Here is a 24,220-nt window from a genome sequence, read left to right as displayed (position 1 = left end):
TAGTGTGATATATGTGTTAAATAATTCATAACAATTAGTGGGGTTAGTGTTAGCATGCTAATATGCTAATGTGGTGAACACCATAAACATTATACCTGCTAAATATCACCTGCCATGCTCAGGAGGCTGTTACTGCTCCTGATGAGATACTACCAAGGACAGAAATTCTGTTGTCAGACCTCAGCCGACACAGAAGGAAAGGACGCGTTTGATTTTTGTTTCATGACAGCGACCAGCAAACACCGACAGCAAACAAAACAAAAGAGACAGGTCCAGAGATTTTATTATTTGGTACCCATGAATAGATAGCAGGTGCTTGAGTGTTTGGGAGTGCCAGTAGTTATCTTGCTGATTGAGAAACTAAAAGCACAAAATGCCCTGAATATGTTACATGCATAGTAATGTGCCCATATCATAATAAAGTGTGCTTTTGGATAATGAAATGTTGCCAATTTACATGGACAATGCACCCTGTATATAGTGTCATTGTGTTGTTGTGTGCTGAGAATAACATTTGGTACATTGAGTCAAGTTACGTATCTCTCTCTAACTTATAATCAAGAGGTTACTGGTTTATGATAATAAAGATGATTATTAATATGACCTGTACAGTGCATTGCAACGACTCTAATAGAAAATAATAAATGATTGCCTCATCCAGGACAGTGGTTTGGAACTGTAGCAGTCACTGGCCTCACGGGGGAGCCGTGAGACTAAAATCTCCTCAGTCCGAGCACTTTCTGTCTGTAGAAGAAGTTTTAAGCCACAGTGGAGCACAGAGGCCTTAATGTTCAGTGTGTGGCACACATGACAGGTCAAATGCTGTTGCCTGTTGTATTTCAGGGCGTTGATGTCTGTTCATTGTGGAGTGTTGCTTCAGTCCAGAGCTTTTCCCCGATCCGTGTGCTGTCTTCAGAGAGTCAGCTAACACTCCATTGTGGTCCAATAACATGCACCATTTTACCCATAGTCATTAAAACACATGACAATTATCAGATGGAGACTCACGGCATACACTCTGCCAAAAAAAAGTGGGCAGATTTCATTGTTTTGAGAAAACAACAGATGAGATATTCATGCAGTAAAAAAACAGCAAAACATAAATGATCCCAAATTGGGCTGCAGGCCTTGAAATGAAACTAGTTTTGACATCATGATGTCCTTCCATATGATGTGAACACTGCTTGATACAGTCATGTAACACTCTGTTGCTTGGTCCTGTGGTTCAACCACCACTAGATGGACCCATGGCACTGGAAACATTAAAAACTACACAACAGTGGGAACCCAAAAAGCATGAGGACGTTTTATCACATGTGACTGAACACACTAGAGCTGTGACTTAAGTAAAGCCTCAAATCACTATGAATTCACACAACCACATGGGCCACTGTTTGTGCCGAAGCTTCACACACACGCTTTTGGAACTGATGAATTTGACTGTGCAGCCTGAACATTTTGGGACTTGAAGCCTGGGAGGTTGTGAAAGCAGTGAACCAATTTGCCAACTGGATTCAATTTGTCTTTGCCACAAGTCTCATCACAAAGCACTGCTGTGGAAACAAAACATTAATCCTGAACAAAGACATTAGGGTGACCCGTGATGGTGCAGTGTGAATGCTACATTAAGCCCTTATGCCAGATTTTGGAATGTAATGAAGCATGAAAAACTATACCTTCAAAAATCAGTTTTGTAGACGTCATTAAATATAACTTATGGGAAAAAACATCTTTTTCTATTCTTCATTACTGCCAAAAACTTTTTAACTGACATGTCATGTGCTTTTTAAGGAACAGATATAAACTTCAAGGATATAAAAAGAGGTTTGATATATTTCTAAAAAAAAAAAGAAATAAGTGGTCTCACGCTTTATTTATTGCTGGCTGCCTTGTGAGTACACAGACATATGCAAAATATTGTAGATTTGTGTCGATGTGCCTCTTTGACCTTGTATTCAAGCAAGTATGTCTGAGTTGGGACTGGCCCCAGCTGCTTTAGGACAACTAAACCGATAGTCAATTCATTGCAAACGTTGTAGCAAATGTACATGTATAGTTTTTCATCAAAGAATATTGTTGAATACCAGAGATGTGCTTTTAATATTCAGTACACCTTCATATAAAACAAAATGAAATCAATCGAAACTGATCAGCTTAGTCGACAGAGAGCCTAACAACCAGTTTACAACTGAGTGATGAAAAGAGGGCAGCCCTAGTCTGAATGTGCTTATACTGTATGCTGCATGCCATGTGTTGTGTTGGCTGAGGTTCCCTCTGTCAGCATCGTCTTTTCCTCAGTGGTTCGGTTTGGGGCGGTCGCCCCGGCAGGTCCGGCGCTGCACTACCAGTATGGCAGCAGCAGTCCTCGGAGCAGTGTCTGAGAGCCTCCACAGCAGCCCTGTCCAGCCCAGCTCCACTGTCTGTGGCCCTGCCCCGGCCCCTGTGTGGGGTCACTCCCCCAGCAGGGTCTGGCTGTGCCCCTCCAGCACAGGCTGTGTCAGGATGACTGCATCAGGCCTGTCAGGCGCTTTCCCGTCAATGACTTCCCCTGGAAGGTCAATTAAAATGAAAACACATTACCGGACTGAGATGCTGACAATGCAAGAACTGAATAAATCACAGAAAACAAAGGTGCTTTTTTTAATCTAAAATGCTTCGTTGCAACCATTCATGTGACTAGCATGTGCATCTACGTACGCTTCCTATTACAGGTATGAAGAGCCATAATAGAGTGTAATATGGTTATAGTTGCAAAAGCCACTGATAGTGCGCCAGCCAGTGTGGTTTGTGATATGAACAGCCCCAGCTCCAAATGACTTACCACACTGCGGGTGAACTTCTCCAAGGAGGTGCGGCGGCCCTGCTCAGTGTCTGCTGGCTGCTGTTTTGGGAGGGGGAAGCAGGGTGAGTGTTTGGGTCAGGTACGGGTGTTGATGGGGTTCGGGGTTGATGTAGTTAGTGAGGAAAAAAGGGGCCAAGCATTGCAAAAATGAGGGCCGAAAGGATAGTGTGGGAGTCGTATTTTATAGGAAATGGAGTGGGGTCAGTGACCGGCCAGCAGAAGGAGTAGTGTCCAAATGGGAAAGGGCAGAAAGGCTAGCATGAACAGAGGCAGCAGTGATTTGCTGGAAAGCTCCATATTACACAGTAACAGCTAAATGATTGATTGTTTAGCTGTGCACATCTTAAAAATGACACTTACAGTCTACAAGAGGGAGAAAAAGTAACACAAAACTAACAAAATCATCACTGCTACAACCTTGGGAGACATTAGGCTGCATCTGTCATCTGTCTTACAGAGTTTCTCTTCTTCTCTGGCATATTTATGCACTCTATGTTGGTAATTTCTATTCACAGCATGTTGTTCCTCTTTGTGGTTGGCATATGATGTCATGTGTTTTGAGACTGTTCCCTTGACATTTTACATAATTTAGCAGTTTCCTTGCACCTGTATCTTGGGCACAGTAGTTTTGCCTTTTTGGGGCTCTGTTAGTTGTCTCATAACAGTACTGAAGTGGAGACTGACAGACCTGGTTACGAGCTGCCAAATGACATTAAAACAACCACCTTTGTAGCACGTGCGTGTGATGAGATTACCTTCAAGTTCTAAACTCAGATGTTTGAATTACTGTGCTTTCTTCATGTACATCACAAAAATACCACAGCAATATTACAAGTAAAAGTCATGCATTTAAAATTTTCAAAGTATTAGGATCAAAAGTCAAAGTACTCCTTATGGAGAATGGCCCATTTCAGAATAGTATATATTATATTGTAGTACATTATAGCGTATTTTATTATATTATTGGATTATAGTTATTGATGCATTAATGTGTAAGCATCACTAATGTTACAGCTGGTACAGTTAGAGCTAATTGTAACTAATTTATGCATTTAGTTACACCACTGTCAATAACTCCTTTGCAGGATGTAACATTGACACTATGGGCTACTATACTTTTTTCTTGGCTGGCAATGACCAGCGCAAACAACACTCTGACAGCTTGGTAACAGAAGAATGTTTGAAGTGTAAATAAATTAATTAAATAGAAAACACACCCAAGCCACTGGATGTGTTTGAATTGGCATAAAAAAAATAACCAAGACCTACCACCTGGTACTTGACATTGCGCTTTCACCATTAAAATATCTCCTTTTACTGAATTACTGAATATGTCAAATAGAAACCGACCTTGAATGTCTCTCAAATCATGAAAAAGAATCTAACCAATATGAAAAATGCAGTAAGAGTGAGTAAAAAAGAAGAGGTGACATCGGGGTCAGTGAGTGCAGCTCACCTTCTTCCTGGCTAACAGGAGGTCTTGGTAGATGTTGGATCGCAAAAAGCGTGCATAGCTGTCACTTTTCATTAGCTTGAATATGTGCTCCTGCAATAGAAAGAAAGGCTGATGAGTGAGTGCTGGCCAAAGGGAACCAAAAGCAGGAATGAAGAGAAGTGAAGAGAAATAAAGGATGTCTGGTCGTGGTGATGCGATGCATGCACGTGCGATTCAGAGGGGGTGATGCAAACCGAGCGCGCTGACGTGAACGGCAGAGTCCTGTGAGACAGAGCTGAGTAATGTCCTGCCAGTGAGAGGCGTTCCACGTCACACACCAACCCACTTTCAACCAGAGGAAACCATGGTGAACCGGTCGAACAACCTATTCATGGCATTATTTGCCTCATTAGGCCCTGGCATAAACACACTCCATCATTCCTCTTCTTCTCTATTTTCTGTTATGTGTGTAACATGAGTGGGATAGAAGGGTTCAGTGTTTTGGTGTGTGTGTGTATTGTAAACAGGGATGTAATGGGTTAACCCATCTGAACTCAGTGACTGGACCTTTTTACTGAAAAACAGAGCTTAAATACTACAGAGAGTACTTTCAATTATATAATTTGGCATTTTCTGTACGACTAAATCACTTTCTGTGTAGTACTAGAGAAATGTTGGTTGTATCTGCGTGTACAGGCACAGGTGTGTTGCCTCTGTATGTATCTGGTGTTTATTCAGACTTGTGTGAAGGCGTGTTCATGTGTGCGTGAACATGTACAGCCATGTGAGTTCATCCAAGAGGAAGAAATGACACGGGCCACCTGAGCGTCCTCATAGCTGTATCGTCCGGGGTCTTTGAGGTTCTGGCTGGTGCGCTCGTAGCTGTGAGAGTCCAGGTTGATGGAGCTCGGCGCTCCCTCGGCCAAAAACTCCTGCCAGATCTCCTGCGCCCTGGAGGCCACTTCCTGGAGCGGCCGCCGCTTTAGATCCTGCACTGCTAACCAGAACCTACAGCAGCATCATATTTAATCAGTGACAACTCCTCTAGAACATAAGATGCAACGTGCAAAAATTGGCAGTTAAGTTGCAGCCATTTTGCTTTGTTTTGTATTATTATATATGCTGACAATGCCATTATTACTTATGATATGTTACTGGATTATTGGTGCTGCATCATGCAAACATGCATAATATAGTAGAGTTCAACACAAGATGATCAAGGGTTTTTATTTTAAATCTTAAACAGCAAAGTAACCATTGCTGTTGCATAACTGTGGAGTAAAAGTATATTATTTCTCAATGAAATGTAGTGGAGCAAAAGTATAAAGGAGCATAAAATGGAAATACTCAAGTATCTGAAGATTAAATGTTTGGGTGACCCATTTCACATACAAGCAATTGTGTGATCCATTGTTAATATAAAAAATATTGATTCTTTCAGAAAGGGACATGAGGGACAATGACAGTCTCACCGCAGGTTCTCTGAACTGAACTCTGACTCTAGAAACTTCAGGAACTGGTCTCGTCCTGCTGGATCTTTCAGTGCCTCCTCCAAAGAGAAGCCCCACTTCTTCACACGCTGCTGGCTGGGGTCACGACTGCTCAGAATGAAACAGATTAGAGAAGAATAGAATAAAATGGGATGGAATAGAAAGGAGTCCACAGAGAGCAGAGGCCAGGACATCAGAGCACAGTAAACCTTTGCCGGCGGTAGTTCTCATTTGAGATGAGATACGAACAGACAGGCCCCTCCTAATTCAGGACAACAAAAGTTCATCAGCACCGAGACCTTCATGCTGAACCCAACCTCAGCGTCTGTTTATAGCATTATCAGCCTCTGGTGAACTCTCAGCCTGCATCCCCACACGGCCCCTCCAGCCTCACCTTGCCTCCAAGTCCCAGAAGGAAGTGTCATCACTGATCCAGGGGTTGGAGGGCTCTATGGCCGACACAAAGGGGTCATATTCCATGAATTGCTCGGTGTAGCTCATCAGACTGTCGGCCACTTTGGAAACCTTCATGCAGTGTCTGTCCAGCTGGGTGTTCAAGAAGGTAATCTGATGGAGAGGGAGAGAGAGTAATGAGGAAGCTAAATAAGGTAACAGCTCATCAGTCTGCGTCCCCGACTGTCGTTATGATGGATGGGTGAGGCAGAGCGGCGGTAATGACCTATGGAGAAGACTGTCACACCGTGAGTTACCTCCTTCTGAACGTCCTCTTTGGTGGGCTTCCTGGTCGGCTGGGAGCTGATGTGGCTGGGACTCGGCTGGCTCTGGCCATCGTCTGGTACCCCGTAGACCGACTGGAGGAGGCACATGGAGAGACGTGTGAAACCTTATTGTGTTTGGATGCCACTGGGTTTTGAGGAACCTTGACAGACCAGTATTGCACATTGATAAATGTCAGGTAATAGTTGTGGGACCACTGAAGATACCAAGGTCACAGCCTCGGTATTGTGTCTGGGAATTTGGGGTTTTACTAACTTGAAGAGAATTTTCACACAAATTAAACAGGTTTTTTTAGACTAAATGTCTTCGATTGATCTCATTTTGGTTGATTTTTTTTACACACTTATATTTGGAATTGTACAAATTAGTATTCGTATATGTTTTGTAAAAATATTTATTAAATATTTATTTTTAAATATTTATCAATATTTTTTGTATATATAATAAATACTCTTAACCAAATAAAAATATACCATATACAGACATTGACATTTTTATACTTTATAGAAATATATTTATATCATAATGAAATCTATTAATGACAAAGCAAAACAGATTTTTGTCATCTTGTAATAAGAACTAGTGCACAATACACTACAGTACAGTATGAGTTCATTTCAGATATTTTTGAGAAGTTAGATATTTGAGAAAAATATTTTCTGACTAACTAAAAAAATATATAATTATCTTTTTGTCATTTTGTAATAAAAAATGTCAATGAAGAGTTATTTAAAATATTTAACAAAAAATGCATATTTTACACAAATGTTTTAGAACTAAACAAAAATACATGTACAGATTCTTTGATTTTACATTTCATCTTAATTAAATATTTTACAAAAAATTAAAGATTTTAGAGAAATGTTTTTATGACCAAGCAAGAAAATCTACACAGATTTTTGTCCAAAAAGTGTCCACAAAGTGTTTTATAGAAATGACATATTGTCTGTTTGGCACCCTAACCCTAACCCCTAACCCTATTTTTGTGATTTGAGAAATTTTTGTAAGAAGAAACAAGCATTTCATTAAAATGTAAAAAGGATTTAGCATTTCTCCCCTCCAGAATTACATCCTGGCACTGTGGACAAGACTTTGAAGCAATGAGGGAGGGCAGGGTTTGGATTTATGACCTCAGTATTACTAAAATCCCGGTCACAGCCCTGTGTGGGAAGGACGTGGGATGATAGGTCTAAAAACCAGTGTTGAGATAAAAATATTAAGGCTCTGGAAGCTAAACTGTCATGTATCACACCAACGATGTCTCCTCTCCTCACCTTTTTTACCCTGTGTGGGTTCCTCTCTCTTCGGCACTTGCGGATGTCCATCTCTGTGGTGTTGACACAGCCCGGCTGTGGGAGGCGGCAGGAGACAGAGAGTGTTTCTGGGTCAGATAACAGTGTTTCTCCAGCATGTATAGTCTGCGCTTGTCCTCCTCACACAATACAATGCTGTTTCTCGATTCAGTAACCCCCCCCCCCCACGTCTCTAATGCAAAGTGACAAAATCTCATTAGCAATCCTTCATTTCTTTGTTTCTTTTTTGTCCATTTCCATTTTTACACCATCAGCCCCTTCTTCCGCCCCTTTTCTTTTTTCATGACTTTGGTCCAAACTCACCACTGGCCGATGGACGTCCCAGAATGCCCTCTCCTGGCTGTCCAGGATCTTCCTCTCTGCCTTGTCCTTCTTCCTGTCAATCCTTCGAAAACACAAGAAACAGCCACTCATATAGAGAGCACGCACCTCTGAAATATCAGGTCAAACCCAATAAATCAGGCCCCGCAATTAAATCACACACTCTCACAAACACACAACCACAGAAATGGTAATACAGGCCTGAAGAGTGTGGGTCCTAACCTGTCTGCTTGCCAAGCGATGCCTGGGTTTGCCGCTGGTGGGGACAAGCTCTTACATAACTGACATTTACCGATCAACCCTTGCAAAGGTATTATTTACTCCCCAGATGAAGGAAGACTTATTGCTTTCCACGTCACCCCAACTTGAACAAAACAGCAAACAATGACCAAAGATTTTAATAGACAAGAGAGGAACGTTGATTCCTCACTCAGTGTCGAGATATTAGTGCTGTACTTACACAAGCAAGCCACCAGATGGAAGTCTTACAAAGAGAGGGAAGTTGGTGAGAGTTGTGTGTGTTCCATAGGGGAATACTTGCTGTATTTAATGCACGAAACCCTCCAGTCAAAGCAGGGCATGAAAACAGAGCATTGTCAACGAGCAGAGCACTGGCCCAAGTGACACTGCACACTGAAGCGTTTTGTCTTCCTTGGGGAAATAACGCTAAATCATGCATGTAGCCAAATGTATAAACCTGTTTTCAACATCATCTCCGTATCCCCACAGCTCTCCTGCTCTAAGTGTGTCACATTAGACTGACACTGATTTCAAGAGGTGGCATGTTCTGAGTCACATGTACACGCTGTCATGCACTCACTTGACTTGAGCCTCAGCTTGCATGAAGATAAATTCCCACTTCCTGGCAAAAGCCCTCTGCAGCCGGGCGAGGTTCTCCTGGGGGAACCAATCAGGCGCAGCGTTAGGGGAGAAGGTCATTTGAATTCAAGGCCTTTAGATGATTACATTATCCATTCACTGTGATGGCGTGCCATAACTTTGGATTACCGTTGCTGAGACGAGACGACCTCTCACCAACATGTCCCTGAACAAGTTTGTGAACTGCTGTGGACTTTGATGCATCTACTCTATTATTGAACACATCAGTGCATTAACTGTAACTGATATCTGTATTCAAAAGTTGCTCATCATTTTGGGAAATGTCGCTTTCTTGATGAGAGTTAAGTGAGAGGATTCACACCGCTCTCATAATGCCACTGCAGACAGCTGGTTAGCTTAGCTTAGCATAAAGCTGTTTCGACTCTTACAGGCTATTTACTGATGATTTGTTGGCCAGCAACAGTAACTTCCTGAAGTCTTGACACTTTTACATTAAACAAACAAAATATAACGTCTTTTAGAGGTAAAGCTAGATCATATTTAGTCACTGTTGGACAAGTCCAAAAGTCTCTTCATGCTAAGATGAGCTAAGTGGCTGCAGGCAGTGGCTTCATGTTTACTGTGCAAACATGAGAGTGGTATCAATCTTCTCATCTAACTTTCTGCCAGAAGGTAAACAAATACAAATACATCCCGAATTGTCCTAATTCTTGTAATTATTTGATGGTTGCCAGGTCGCCAATTTAGACTCTTGAATGTATGAAATAATTGGGCTTACAATTCCAAATATGCATCAGTTGCATTTTTAGATATCATCTCTGGTGTGAGACCAGCAGGGAATGATTACCAACAATGGTCACGACCACACACTCATGAGTACATTGAGTCAATGTACTCATTGTAAGCCCAATTATTTCATACATTCAAGAGTCTAAATTGGCGACCTGGCAACCATCAAATAATTACAAGAATTAGGACAATTCGGGATGTATTTGTATTTGTTTACCTTCTGGCAGAAAGTTAGATGAGAAGATTGATACCACTCTCATGTTTATGATTACCAACAATGGTCACGACCACACACTCATGAGTACATTGAGTGCAACTCAGCGTCACGTGATGAATTTTGCTCTGCTATAACAAAATAAACAGCTTTACAAGCTCTTAAAAGCTCCATAATCTACACATATCAAGGGTGCATGCTGAACAGTACGTCTGTAATGGCACCATCATTACGAGCATCTGTCAACGATATAGTACATCATCTCATTACAATGAGAGAAATAATTCTGCGCACCAGCTAGCAGGGACGATAACAGTGAGAGAAATGAGGCCTGGAGGCATAAAGTGACCTGAATAGGAGAGAAAGGAAGTCTACTGGACAATAGTTGCAGAGTAATTTAGAATATTAAAGTGCAGTGCATTGCTATTGTATAACAGCAAGAGATCAGCACTGCAGTAATGCCCCTCTTGAGACTGTATTGATCTGCTGATGCCAAGTAGACCTACTGTATCAGATACATTTGTATGCATTTTGTGGCCAGTAAATGAGTGCATTGTATTCTGCCAAATGGTGCTTCTGAAAAGGAAGAGTGACCTCTGACAGATTTGCATAAAAGTCTGTAACTTGATAATGGCTTTTTGCTGGGAAGAATGGATTTTGGCATTTCAAGGCCCCAGAGGACACTGTTTCAGCTCTTTCGATTTTCAGCAAAGTGAAAGAAAACAGGAAATTCAGACTGTCATCATATTATGGTCCATGCACAATGACTGCATTGAACTGAGAGCTTCCCAGCGATTGCTAAAAATCTAAATGACAGTGTACTTACAGCCTCATAGTCAGCTAACTCAAGCCTGGCCTTATTCTGCATGGTGCGCTTGCACAGGTAAATGGCTGGAGGGGGAAAGAGAGACAGAGTGAGACTTGAAGAGGGCAATTGAGTCAGTCACATGGGTTGTCTGGTTTTGTAACCAGAAAATAAAAAAGGAATATCTCTAATGGATCATGCTCTTTTTTTTCTGACTAAGGTCTCAGCTGTGTGAACCAGCACTAATGAATGGAGCAGCAGGCGATGTGTTGTCCTCTGAAATAACAAGCCTGGAGTAAATGCCATGCAGAGAGCCGGAGACATGTTCATGTCAGCGACTGTCCCTTCATTTTGTTAGGCTAATCTTGTCCCACAGGATTGTCTGTAGTGGGGTTCCTCGAGGGCAGATACATGACAGGGAACGGCCCCGTGGATCAATAGTCAGTGAGTGTCAACAACAGATCTACAGTATGAGTTGTGCTTCTGCTCTGGAGGAAGAGAGACAGCCGAAGGCGTTAGCGAGATCTTACTGGTTTGGAGAAGGAGGCAAACATTGAGCAACAGCGTGTGACTCACCATAGTCTGTGTTCTCCGGCTCCCAACAGTTTGAAGGCCAGAAATATGGAGACTGATCAGAAGAGGATGAAACAAACAGATATTGTTTATTTACTCATGTAATCAGCGCTACATTCTTTTTCTAGATAAACAATAATAGTCTCCAGTATGAAGGCTGGAATCTCATTTCTTCCACCGCTCAAGCTCCCACTGCACTTCCACAAAAAGTCAAAAGATGACAGTTTTATGATGATCCTTGACATCTGTGTGCTGCACATAACTATCTGAGGAGCAGTGGTAACTATATTCTCTCGATCCATATTTAATTGTCTATTGCAAATGATATTAACCATTCAAAGTTCATTCCCAAGTCCATTAATAATGGATCACTCACATCTATCATGCATTCTTAATAAGAGGGGCAGAATTAGAAGTTGGTGGTACTCAACCACATATTTCATCTCCGCTATTACTCAGAATGGTGATTAGCCTGAGAACAAAAGACTGACGCTGATGAACGCACTTGTTTGAGTGAAATGAACAAAAAGGTTAACATCCTCTCATTTCAACAATCAAGTTGAGTCTATAAGACGTCACCACTGCGTGCTAACATCTGCAAACAGAAGACGTTAAATCTGGGTCTTCTACCAGAATAGTATCTATTTATAGACCAGCAAACAAACATTTCCCTGTCACTAATCCTTACAGCACAGCTATGGAGACTGGCCAACACATTTCAAATGCACCGTGGACTCTTCATAGATGTTCTGATGACGTGGGCCTGTTGCATCACGACAACATCAGAGGGAGTATTTTTAGCCCCCGCTGAATGAGCAAGTGTGACACATGCTGCCCTCCCTACGCAGGCACAATAATGGCTTTTAATCTTGAGCAATAGAGGTGAAAATAAATGCATTCAGAGGTAGATTGAGGGGGAGGAGCAGGGGCAAGCTGGTGGCAGCGAAAAGTGCAGAGCCAGCGTGCAGCCAGCTCAGTGCTTCCCAAAGGAGTGCCTGCCTGGCTGGCTGGACTAAGATGCTAATGGCCCAGTCACAGTAATGAGTCATTGTGGAGCCCATAGCCATCAGAAGGACCTGTCAAAGTTCATGCTGGATCAGATGGAGCGAAGAAAAAAACACCCCTCTGACAAGCTGCACGGCTGGCCCGTGGGCCCTGTTCTGCGGCCCACCTCCTGCTCTGACGCAGCGTCCAGCAGGGATATACACTATCGACCTTGGTGGGATGAGTAATAGGCTTAGTAAGGATTGCTCTCATTAGTATCACACAATAAACATATCCCTCTGATAAACTACCATCATCTTATTATTCTATATTCAAAGGTGACACAACACATGTCAGCGACTCTGCTGTGGTTTAAATTTCTGTACCTGGAAGCGATAAAGGGTTCCATCATCCTTAAGTGTCAGGACATGGTCAGAGATGGGGAAGATGTAGCCGTGGGCAGCGACCAGACTCCCAAGGTGGATGGCTTCAGCTGTTGACATGAGAGAAGGCACACAGACGGGAGGAAGGCGTGATTTGAAATTGCCTTCCTCTTCAATTGAGCTCTATTGTGCTAACATGTAATGACAGATTGCTCAGCGGGCATACCTGGATCCTCAATGGAGAGGTTTTTCATCAGCCACTGCACAATGTCCGCCCCTGGTATTCAGAGAAGGACATCGGTTAGAAGTGGCATTACAGTTCCACATCTGCAATAGTTTCAACAAAAGCTGCAATCCACAAACACAAATGAGCTCCCAGGAAGTCTTTGTGAGTCGTCTCTGTTCAAAGCTGTGGGTCAGAGCTGTCAAAGCTGAGTGAGCGTCTAAATATAACATGATGGTAACAGGTTTGCAGTCGTTTCTCTCTGTCTGCTCCTGGACAGCACAATATTTGGCCTGGTTTATGTGCTTGGCAGACACTGCTGAGAGAGATCTTGAAGCCATTGGCCTAGGGGAGCCACGTGAAAGAGTGGCTCCGAATGCAACCTCTGGGAGAGCGGGAACGACCCCCTCGTCCAACACTGGTGACTCATTTCGTACACAAACACATGAAGGAGTACAGTGCATGCGCACAGAGGGCTACAGACAAAACAAAGGAGGGAATCAGTGGCTTCTCCGTGGTGTGACAAGGGCAGTGTCACTCCACAGGCAGTTTCCTCAGTGACTGAGGTCATATTGGCAAAGACATAATCTGCCTCCAACTGTAGTAGCACTCATTTAAATGAGCCCAAAAGGTCATATTTGCTTTTCTGATTCTGACGCATACGCTTGCTATTAGTCCACTCGGGTGGCTGGGTGAGACAACAAAACACACACACACAAACACAGTAATCACCACACCAAGTAAGGCAAGCCCTTATTAAGGAAGAAACACACATGCATATGCATGCAGTATATATAGAGAGAGAGTAAATGAGCAATCACACGGTGTACAGTAACCAGGCAAGCGTTCACAAACACCAACCTGAGACCACACTGGGGATCTTGGATAGGAAGCTTTTGACAGTCCGGATGGCAACGCCTCCTGCTTTCTCATCTTGTATTCGTGTAACAATGTCTTCAATCTGTGGGGAGGCCGGAGGGAGAGTGTGTTAAAGGTTCAATAATGAAAAAAAGTCACATTATATTTTCTGCTACAGCAGATGATCCTAACAACACACAATGATTATTCATTATTGTTTTTCCTTAAAATTCATCAGAAGAGAAAATTACATCCAATGTAAGGACATTTTTGACCAATTTTTAGTAATTACGGGAGCTATTTAAAGTTAAACACTAGATTCAGGATTGTCCATTGTTAACATAAAGATATTGGTCAGTGCAGCTTTAAATAGAAAAACAAGACGCAAGAGAAAATTCTATTCATTGCTTTTTTGCCTATTTATCTCATCTGCATCTTTTCTTTTTACCACTGGGGGGAAATGCTACATATAGCCGCTTTAAGGGTTTGGAAATAAATGTAATACTCAGTGGACACCAGTGTAGTGATGCTGGAAAGTGACCAGAGGCCAGTCCAAATCAGGGTTGAAGCTCAAACAGTTGAATTTAAACATCTGTGGTTTTGATAGTGATAGAAAGTGACGGCCTGTGGTATGCACTCTATGAAGCTTGAATGGGCCTGTGTCAAAGCATCAATACAGTGAATTGTTTTCTGAAAGACATACATTTTGTATGGTAATGTAGCTTCACGTTGGATTGATTTATTTAGCAGTAAGACGGGCTTTGGTCAGAAGCTTTGACCAATTGAAAAGGCTTTCACAGCTATTCCCCAGAGGCAGAGATAAACATCACACCTCCAACACAGCCAGAGCCCCAAACACATCACACATCAGCAGCCTAAAATTAGGCCCAGGGCGGCACAGCTCGCCACTCAGTACACTCACGACACAGGGGAGAGCACATGCAGCAAACAAGTGAACATCCAGTCACTCAAGGACATGGACACACACATACGAAACACACAAACATACAGAAACAATGAATTCATTTTTAGAAATGGGTGCTTGGTCAAGCCCTTGAGCAGGTTGTTTATGTGCGTAAACAGTCGGGTCAGGTCCTGTATTGATGTCAGCAGTCTGTGCTCTGTGCCTGATGGAGTCTCACTTGAAATCAATCAACATCAAAAAGATCCTGATTTTGCACACTTAGCTGAATTATCAGCACCCAACCATATGCAATACAGTAGCTGCTGAGGTCGTTATGCTGTCTATTAAATTCTTTATAGCTCCCTAAGCATCTGTCTGGTAAGTAAGCACGCTCAGAGGCTCACACACACACACACACACACACACACACACACACACACACACACACACACACACACACACACACACACACACACACACACACACACACGCATATGCAGAACAAGCACACACACACTGCTACATAATGAAAAAGCTGATTAGGTGAATTTTGAAGGTTCAGCTCGTGGCTTCGACACGCTGTGTATTTAAAGAAGCCTTTTCTGTTCGCTCATCGAAAGTAGGCTACAGCACGTTTAAGTCACGATCGCACGCTCTGCTCTATCTTAGGCCATTCCAGCATACTTCTGGACCACCTCTTCTCTCTTTCCTCCTTCCTCCTTCCTCCACTGTTTATTCATCATTTAATACAGTGAGTGAACTCCAAACACTATGGAGGGCAGACAGGCTCATAAACATTGAATCAAAGTATGAACTGTATATGACACTGTACCTGTTTATGTGTATGTTTTCTGTTGTCAGCCATGCTAAGCTGTAGGAAGGCATTGCCGGTCTGTGAGTCAGGCCAACGCTTTGGTCTAGACTGAAATATCTCAACAGGGATTGGATTGGATTGTCAAAAACTTTTCTGATCCCTTAACTTTAAATATAGCACCACCATCAGGTCAAAATTTGAATTTGTGCAGTCGGGTTTGGGTTCCCATCAGCTTCAATTGTCTGTTGTGTTTCATGCTAATTAGCAAATATTAGCATGGAACATGGAAACATTATATATGCTAAACATAAACATGTTAGCATTGTCATTGTGAGCATGTTATCATGCCGACGTTTGCATTTAGCTCAAAGAATTGCTGTGTGTAAGTACTGAGAGCTTCTAGCAAGGCTGCAGATCTAATACTTAGCAACGTACATGTACTTTTACATACAAATATAACCATTTACATTTACACAATTCTCAAGTTTAAATGTGTAAATTGCTAATTATTGCCATAAAATGTGTTTCAGCTGTGTTTTACCTGTAAAATATGTCCACTTGGATGACTGTAGCATTATACAAAAATCCTCTTTGTCAATTTAACATCCATAGATACACTGTACATTTTGATTAAGCTTTAAAGTAATGGTCAACCAAAAGTCTGCAATATGATTTGGAAAATAGGATAGTAGGGTAAACAGAGAACAACAAGCGGAGGGCTCCGTGTACTACAGCATATTTACTCAACCGCCATTACAATCAAAGGTAATCACCCTCCCTCGCAAAGCATTAAATGGATGATTCACAAACGGGCCCCATAAATCTACAACAAAACACCAAGATGTATATGGATTTAATAACGCACATAATACAGAGCAGAGAGGAGGGAGAGAGCACCGCCTGGCAAGACAATTACCAACCTCTCACCATAAGCTTGAGAGAGTGTCTTGACATGAATTATTGAACATCCACTATGGAGAATTACTGCCTCAACTGTTGTTGATAAATCTCTCACAGCGAGTGGGGGGAGGGGGGGTGGAGTGCTGCATCTGCCCTTTGTGTTTTGAAGAGAACCTTGGTATTTTAGGCCATCTTACATGTGAGCATAAACAGTTTTACATGAGCACAATCAGGGGCACAACAGATTACCAACACCGCCATCTTTCCTTTGAAGACAAACCTTCCACTCAAAACAACGGGGAAAAAGCTTTGAAATGAGCTCTGTTCGATCCAGCTCTGAAGAACTCTGCAAACCCCCGGAGACACAACAACATGGGAAGGATTAAGTCCTTTTGTTCTCATATAATAATGGACCCTGGACTGGGTACAGCAGTATAGAAAGAAGAACTCATTATCTCCCCATAGGATGACAGCAGACAAGAAGTGCTTGGCACAGCTGCAGAAAGTGCACATCATATCTCCTGGATGTACAAGCTAATGGTGTTTGCAGCTTGGTGTGGAGGGTCTTTGAGAGATGAAAATTGCTGCTAGCATGTGATAACAGCACTTTGCCCCTCACCACCGAGCTCTATAAATGATTATCAGGAGAACACTTGTGTGTCTTGCCACTGTATGTTTGCATTCGCTGCACTCATGTGTGCAGACTTGTGCCGATGCATGGCTGTGTGTGTTTGTGTGGAGGTGTGTTTGTGTTGTCATTTGTCCACCTTATCTTTTATGTCTCTGAGGGCGGCACTCGTACCGTGTGGCACATGTAGGAGGGTAAAGGTGTAGGGAGAATGTGAGGGAGCAGCTGGAGGTGAAGTATAACAATAGCAACAGCTAAATTCACCAGATAATAAAGAGCATTTAGTCCACATTAATGTGCGCTCTAGTGTCTAAAACAAGATGTCACGACTTTCTGTAACATGGTTTTGTAATTTGGATTTAATGAAGTGAAATAAATGAGAGCATGAGTGACATAAATAACCATCGCGTAAATGTGACATGTTGAACTCTGGTAGGCAGACTGTTAAGTATGGAAACATTCACTTCTCCTACTAATTGAAACACCGTGCCCTTTTTCCAGAAATGGCCAGAGATGAAGCTATTAAAAACTGGCCCAGTCTTCAGAAATGAGACAGCTGCTGCTAAAAGATGTATCAGGCGGTAATAGCGCCATTAATGATTCAGCAGTCATCAGCGGGCTCGGGCACACTTGTCACTGTTGAAAGACATTCGGGTCTGTGAGGAGAAGCGATGGATGTCCAGGTGACGGGCAAAAAGATAAATTTCTGGCCTGCAGATAATTATGACGTGTCCATGGGAGCTGGATGAAGATGAACTAGTCATGAGGCTTTGAAAAGTTTTTTCTGCCGAGTCATTTTCTCAAGGACCCCTTTTCTGGTGTGGGAATACTTGTCCTGTTTTGAGCATCCCAGGGTTCATCTGTGGTTTAATGCACTCATATGCCGTTTATTAGCTTGTCATTCCAGCAGAAAAACCTGTGTTTACTGTTTTTTACCTCTTTATTTGTTTGTCAACAGGATTATGGGAAAATTACTGAAATGATTCTCTTGAAACTTGGTGGAGCGTTTGACCCTGGTGAATAACATGTCATGCATCTTAAAATCCAACTGATGGTAGTGGCGGTCAACTGCTGTGGGTTTTTCAATGGCTGACGCAGATATTTAGACAGCAGGGCGGCAGATGACCGATACAAAATGTCACTATCTCGTTGGATTTTCCTCACATCTGATAAAAATAATACTAACAAATGAGATGCAATTTGCTGAACTTAAATGAACATTTATTTAACACTAACGTTGTTCCCTTACTTACTGGCTGCACTTGCAGATCTGCATATCATGAGCCTGGAGAGGCCTGCGTGAGGTCTGTGCTCAACACGCTCGCTTCTAGTCTCTAATGATTTCAGTGCAAAGAACCTACTGAATAATAAAAGGATATAACAACAAAAACACAACCATATTTAACATGTATTAGGATTCATTAGATTGTATCACATTATGCATAATGATTTTAGGAATGAAAGCAGCTGGCTGGATTTTACTGCTTAACGCGGCAGCAGCATGGCATAAATTCCTAATATGACAAAAGAAAGCCTGTGATCCCTTCTTCTTCTGTTTATTTTAATCTGGAGTGGAAAAAATAGCGCAGATTATTAAGAGTTCATTTTAAATACCTCTCAAATACCATCGTGATATTTAAAATATTTCCCATTTATTAGAATAATCAATGCTGTTTACAAGGACTCTCAACAGTTCCTGTGCTGTAATCCTCTTCAGCCTGATAAAATATGAATAAATCTTAACTCAGCAACCTTCAACAATAAATGGAAATAAAGTAGTAAGTGATTATTCATCATCTGACCTCAGCACAGTTGAATGACTTGATCCATTCATGATCGTTGAGGTTTGGAGCCTGGTCAGGGCAGCTGGAAATTGACAAGGTTTTCGAACTACAAAAGGAGAGAAAAGTGTGATTTTTTTTTTTTTTTTTTTTAAATATAATGAGATTTGCTTTGTGTACATGAGACATGATGGAGGCCATTGTTATTGCAGTCCTGAACCAGGAGTGCATGTGTCACACAGAATCCTTTACTGTAAGTCTCTAAACTGCAGTTCCTTCGCTCCGTCATCTCAGGCCAAGACCACATTAGTCACACAGGGACAAAACACAAAGGATGCAAAAATTTGAATGTCTTGAATTAGCTTCAAAGTCAAAGTAGTTCATTCAGAGAGGCTTGTGAAAAAGTCTCCACCTCCTCAAGCTGCTGATAGTAAGTCTGGCTGGATGCAGCGCTCGATGCTCCACATCTGGAATTTAATGCATTAATGTTTTTTTTGTTTGGAGAAGCAAAAAGTCAGTCGCTGTCTTAAATATCTTAGGCCTAGATGAACTGTTTTGCTTTGCCCTCCATCAAATGAACTGTGTTATAGACTGTTAATTCCCCCGTTGCCTCAAAGCACGACAGCACTGGACACTCTCTGTTAGTACATTGTTTGCATCGCTGACTGCTGCAGGGTGTTGGAACATTGTCTGGCTTTAAATTTTAACTCTGTTCCTTCACAGTGAGCGACTGCGGCTGCACTGAGCCCCCGCTGGCTCACAGAACAGTAGCCTTCCCCATGTGTGTGTTGTCAGAAGTGTTGTCTTTTGCAGTGCTTATGTTTCCAGACAATTGTGGGCTAGTAGGACACCACTAGCAACTCTTGGCAGTTGGCCTGTAGTCCTCCTTTCTGTTTCCTGTGTACTGTTTCCTGTTGTTTACTCTGAGTTCTGATATTTTAATATTTTGTGGTGTATTTTGTTGTGTATATTACACACATTCTATCCTAGCCTGTAACTTGTTAGATGATGTATTATGAACTAACTTCTCCAAAGTACACAACCTGTCACACACTACTTTTTTGAGTGCCATTTTGACCTCTGCGGCATACTGGGTGCATAATTAAGTGAGTTCCAGCTGGTGTGTGGTGCCCTGGGGAACGAGGTGAGAATAAAGCCTGCTGGAGAGAGAAACCCCCCCACACACACCACCACCACCACCACTACCACCTCCTCCCAACCCCGCCTTCTCTCCCCTGTCTCCCCCTTCCACTGCCACCACCGTCCAACTCTCTTAGCATGCCAAGTCATGATGAGGGAGCTGTGAGAGCTTCTCTGCTGAATCTGACACACCGGGGAGAGACACTGACAGCCGCACAAGGAGCAACACAGCAGACTGGAAAAGCCCAGCCAACCAAGTGCGATGGTCGGGAACTTATACTGCTTTGGAGACGTGTGAATGAATCACATTTGCACACACTAGATCACACTCTGACACATATCCACGCACTGTCATGTGTGCAGTATGTGCCCAAAATCATAAACAGTTACTTGAAAATTCTTGGCGATCCTCATCATGACCAAACAAAAAATAAATAAATAAATAAATAAATCCCGCTACGTCAAATATTGCATGGCAGTGAGGCATCAACTATATCCTAATGGTTCTGAAAGAGACATATTCAGTGATCCATTTCTCTTCCAAATTGCTATCTACACAGGAATGCCCTGCAGGGAAAGGCTTTTTTTTGCTGCAATAAACAAATGTTTTCCCATCAGGTCCTGCAGCTGAAAAAAATGCCTTTTACACTCCAGTGAAGCCATTTTCCCTTTTGCCAATACCTTTCATACATAATCCCTGTCATCATTAGCGGCAACGGATTGTGAATGCACTAAAGTTAATTGTTTGAACATGGAGAAAAATGAATCACTCACATCTGGGCGGTCTGGATTACATCATTTCGAGAAAATCCCGCTGAAGGTTAAATGTACGTTGGAGCACATCTCCGGACTGTTCTGCTAAATGGCTTCTTCAGGTTTGTTCAAACAACCTGCGTTCTGAGTTACGCAGGTGTGAAGATGTGACAGTAATTATTAACACCGTCAGATAGCGTCGTCTAAATTTGGGAACCTCCCTGTGAGCGCAAAGGATATCAGGGAATGGTTTAAAACAGACACTTGGAAGGGGGAAGCCATCTTTTGGATGGGGGATTTGATAGTGACAGCTGAAGGGCGACAGGGAGAGGTTGACTCACAGCAAAGGACGTGGGCTGGAATCAAACTGCAGTACAGACTCAGCCTGGATACTGCGCTGTACAAGGTGAGCTACCTGGGTGTGTGAAGCTTCTGGTTTTACCATGAGGTGGACATGTGGTATTTCTGGGTATTATGGGCTGTTTGAAGTAAATATCTTGTAAAATGCAACAGTTAGCACAACATATCAAGTGATAATTTAAAATGAATGGAAACCTACAGATGACATGTTGCACACTGATACATCTGCATTTGCTGGATGTTGACAGGTGTGCAGACAGAGGGCTTAGTCTTGAGAGGAAGCCATTGTAATTGGTGTAGTGTGTAGAGCTGCCTAACGTCTAACCAGCCACCATCACCCCAACATCCAGCAATTGCTGATATGTTCCCCCAACCACTTTTGTGTGGTTACGTGCCAGCTTCAGTGTGTATATATTGAGTTTTGCCAAGTAATAATCAAGTTGGTTATGTGGGGTTTGGAAGGCTTTATTAACTGCTACTGAATTAATTAACTAGATTGTTTTAACTACAGGATCATGGATACACATTATTTCACTGTAAAAACATTAATTCACTGTGCTAGATGTGGAAATATTCTGGCTCCACTCACAGTGTCCCCCGCTGCCTCTCTCCTGTCACTGGCCTCTTTGTGCTACTGGGATAGCTTGCTGAACAAGAGTCTATGGCTGAGCAGCAACTCTCACTTGTTCTTTGGACACAGACCATTAAACTAGCAAAAAAAACAACTGGTGGACTCGGCCAATCACCGATAGCTGATATATTCCTCCAATCGTCCAACACCATTGGTGTTCTGCCGCCACTCTGTGCTCCGGGACAGAAGCACAAGTTACAAGACCTATGAATGACTATGTTTTAATTACACAAGGCTACACTTTAACAATCCAATGTAGCACTGAAGACCTTTCAGCATCTATTCCTGTGAACCAGCAGGCACAATCTTCAGGCACATTCTTCCCTCAGTTCAGGTGTTGCCCTGTGGATTCATTCGTAATTTAATCACATACCAGCTATTAACAGTCTCTTTAGCTCAAGTGGCCACACCACAATAAACACCCTGTCCTGACAAAGAGGCCCAGAGGTACAAGACTCTAAGAAGAGTCTAATTAGCTGCTGCTTGATTGCCCACCCAAGCTGGATGCTCCTCAGGGAAACATGCTCAGATCCAGAAGTGTCCGACCATGCAGCCACTCCTCACTTTGACTCATATGCTGGGACAGAGAGTGTTGATGAGGACGTTTGTCACTTGTTTGGGCCAGTCGAGGATCCCGTATGGTAACTGACGTGAGTGCGATGTGGAGATTTTGGAGGCAGAAGGGGTGTGCGTGTCAGCTCAGATTCTCTGTCTCCATGGCAACATGGCGGCAAGAGGAGCTAAGCAATTAAAAGTTTGTCAAGTTGGGCTCCAGCACGGGCAGGAAGCCAGCTTGACTAAATTACAATTACAGATTGAGCTCTTTGGATGGATGGGATAATCTTGTCAGTGCTTTCTGACTGTGTGTGTGTTTTTTTAAAGAGGAATAATAAGAGCCTCCAAATCAAAAGGAGACATTTTAAATCAAAGCCTTTGAGTTGGAAAAATTCTTGTGTGTTAAGTGCAGATGGAAACGCTGCTAGGCGAAGACAGGCTATACTCTGGAGAGTACAAGCCTACCCACAAACCGCAGTGACTCATCAGGTCACCTTTCTGTTGATGAGACTCAAGGAGGACAGAAAAAGATCATCTCCCCTCTCGTAAATGTCTGTTGTTAGATACTTCACGGGTTGCTACGGGCTTGAGTGCAGGGAAAACATGAGTCTGCTGCCCCTCTGAATAGATAGTCCACTCTAAAACAAAGTGCCCTGTGCAGATACAGGGGCTACTTTTGAAAGAGTCACTGTCTGAAATGAAGGGCATCAGCAGCCACATGTTCACCTGTCTGCTTTTACAGGCTGGTCTCACTCTGCTGCCAGTTTTATCATAACCACACTGGTTGTATTATATATAAAAAATGAACCGCAGCTACAGCAAGCCACAAAAGGTCATTTGCTCTGGAGGGAGAGAATCACATTACCTGCAGTTCACTCCTCTGCTAGATTTACCTTAGAGATCATTTACTAACAGCAATTTACATGCAGGGAGGTTACTTTCACTGCAAACACCTCTCACACCTCCTGCATTTTGAGTGCCTGTGGGACTGGAACCTAAAGGTTCTGCTTCCAATAAAGTTCAGTGTCCTTACAGCCAGTAGTCTGTGATTAGGGCAGAAAAGCAAAGGAAGACTATTTGCATGTGGTGTAATGAAAAAACAACAGAGGGGGAGAGGTGGGATGCGACAGCTCGGTGTGGAGAACGCTGAACAGATTGCGGCAGGCAAAAAGCATCTGCTGCAAACTGCCTGATTGCCAGTTTCAAAGTTCTTCGCAGAGAGGGTTTTCTATCATTTATCAGCCTTTCTCTCAGTCACAGGAGAGTCTCGCCTCTAAGTCACAATGTGTTCACTGTTATGCAAGACAGAGGTAAGCTGCTAGAATGTGAAAGAGGAAATCAACAATGGTGTGACAGTGACGGGTGAGAGGCAGCGGATAACGCTGCGCTATTTTGAGGATGCGGGTGAGGATGCTCACCGTTTAGAGCCCCTGAGGGGGGCCTCAGACTGGGCACAATTCACTCTGCTGCTGCCAAGTTTGGAGCTCAGTGCCTCATGGAAGCTGTTGCTGTCTGTTTGAAAGAGGTGATAGTGAATTTAAGTTCAGTTAGAATCTTTTTCACTTTCTCGATCGATACGTCTTCATTCCGGCTTCCTATCTGGGGCACTGCACCAGCTAATCATGTAATAATATCTGCAGGAGATTGGTTTGAGGTGGTAAAACCTCAGGACCATCTGTCTGTCTTTGATGTTGGCATCATCCCCTGACACGCTACTCCTGCCGGTCCCATTCCTTAAGGCCTGGTGGTAATTGGGTTACAGAGAGAGGAGAGGAGGCGGCATCAAGCCCAGGTCTGCCTCGTCCCTCACTGGGCCCACAAGCCTGTTCTTGATGTCTGACACACAGGAGACAAACTCTCCCATCGCAGCATTTACTCATCTCTGAAGAAGGCCAGGAGTGCCACAATGATGGATTTGGGCTTCAGAAGTCGACAACTTAACTCGT

General features: G+C 42.8%; 1 protein-coding gene across 4 annotated transcripts in view; it reads right to left on the bottom strand.

The window, feature by feature from the left end:
- Nucleotides 1-267: 267 nt before the first annotated feature.
- LOC139341979 (regulator of G-protein signaling 6-like) overlaps nucleotides 268-24,220 on the bottom strand; it is a 40,406-nt gene continuing 16,453 nt past the window's right edge. For 2 of the 4 annotated variants that reach the window (XM_070978770.1, XM_070978771.1), the window contains 15 exons: nucleotides 13,812-13,911; nucleotides 12,954-13,004; nucleotides 12,731-12,837; nucleotides 11,364-11,415; nucleotides 10,809-10,873; nucleotides 8,960-9,036; nucleotides 8,122-8,203; nucleotides 7,780-7,854; nucleotides 6,478-6,579; nucleotides 6,162-6,334; nucleotides 5,750-5,875; nucleotides 5,099-5,285; nucleotides 4,299-4,388; nucleotides 2,822-2,881; nucleotides 268-2,548 (listed from right to left, as the gene is read on the bottom strand). In XM_070978770.1, coding sequence (XP_070834871.1) covers nucleotides 2,498-2,548; nucleotides 2,822-2,881; nucleotides 4,299-4,388; nucleotides 5,099-5,285; nucleotides 5,750-5,875; nucleotides 6,162-6,334; nucleotides 6,478-6,579; nucleotides 7,780-7,854; nucleotides 8,122-8,203; nucleotides 8,960-9,036; nucleotides 10,809-10,873; nucleotides 11,364-11,415; nucleotides 12,731-12,837; nucleotides 12,954-13,004; nucleotides 13,812-13,911 — 1,398 coding nt within the window. In that variant the 3' untranslated portion in view covers nucleotides 268-2,497. The remainder of the gene's footprint in view (nucleotides 2,549-2,821; nucleotides 2,882-4,298; nucleotides 4,389-5,098; nucleotides 5,286-5,749; nucleotides 5,876-6,161; nucleotides 6,335-6,477; nucleotides 6,580-7,779; nucleotides 7,855-8,121; nucleotides 8,204-8,959; nucleotides 9,037-10,808; nucleotides 10,874-11,363; nucleotides 11,416-12,730; nucleotides 12,838-12,953; nucleotides 13,005-13,811; nucleotides 13,912-24,220) is intronic. The other 2 variants (XM_070978772.1, XM_070978773.1) reach the window with 2 other exon arrangements.

The sequence above is a fragment of the Chaetodon trifascialis genome, chromosome 14, assembly GCF_039877785.1.
Source record: "Chaetodon trifascialis isolate fChaTrf1 chromosome 14, fChaTrf1.hap1, whole genome shotgun sequence".
Taxonomy (NCBI): domain Eukaryota; kingdom Metazoa; phylum Chordata; class Actinopteri; order Chaetodontiformes; family Chaetodontidae; genus Chaetodon; species Chaetodon trifascialis.
Note: the sequence above shows the minus strand (reverse complement) of the source record. Positions and strands in the feature narration are given on the sequence as shown.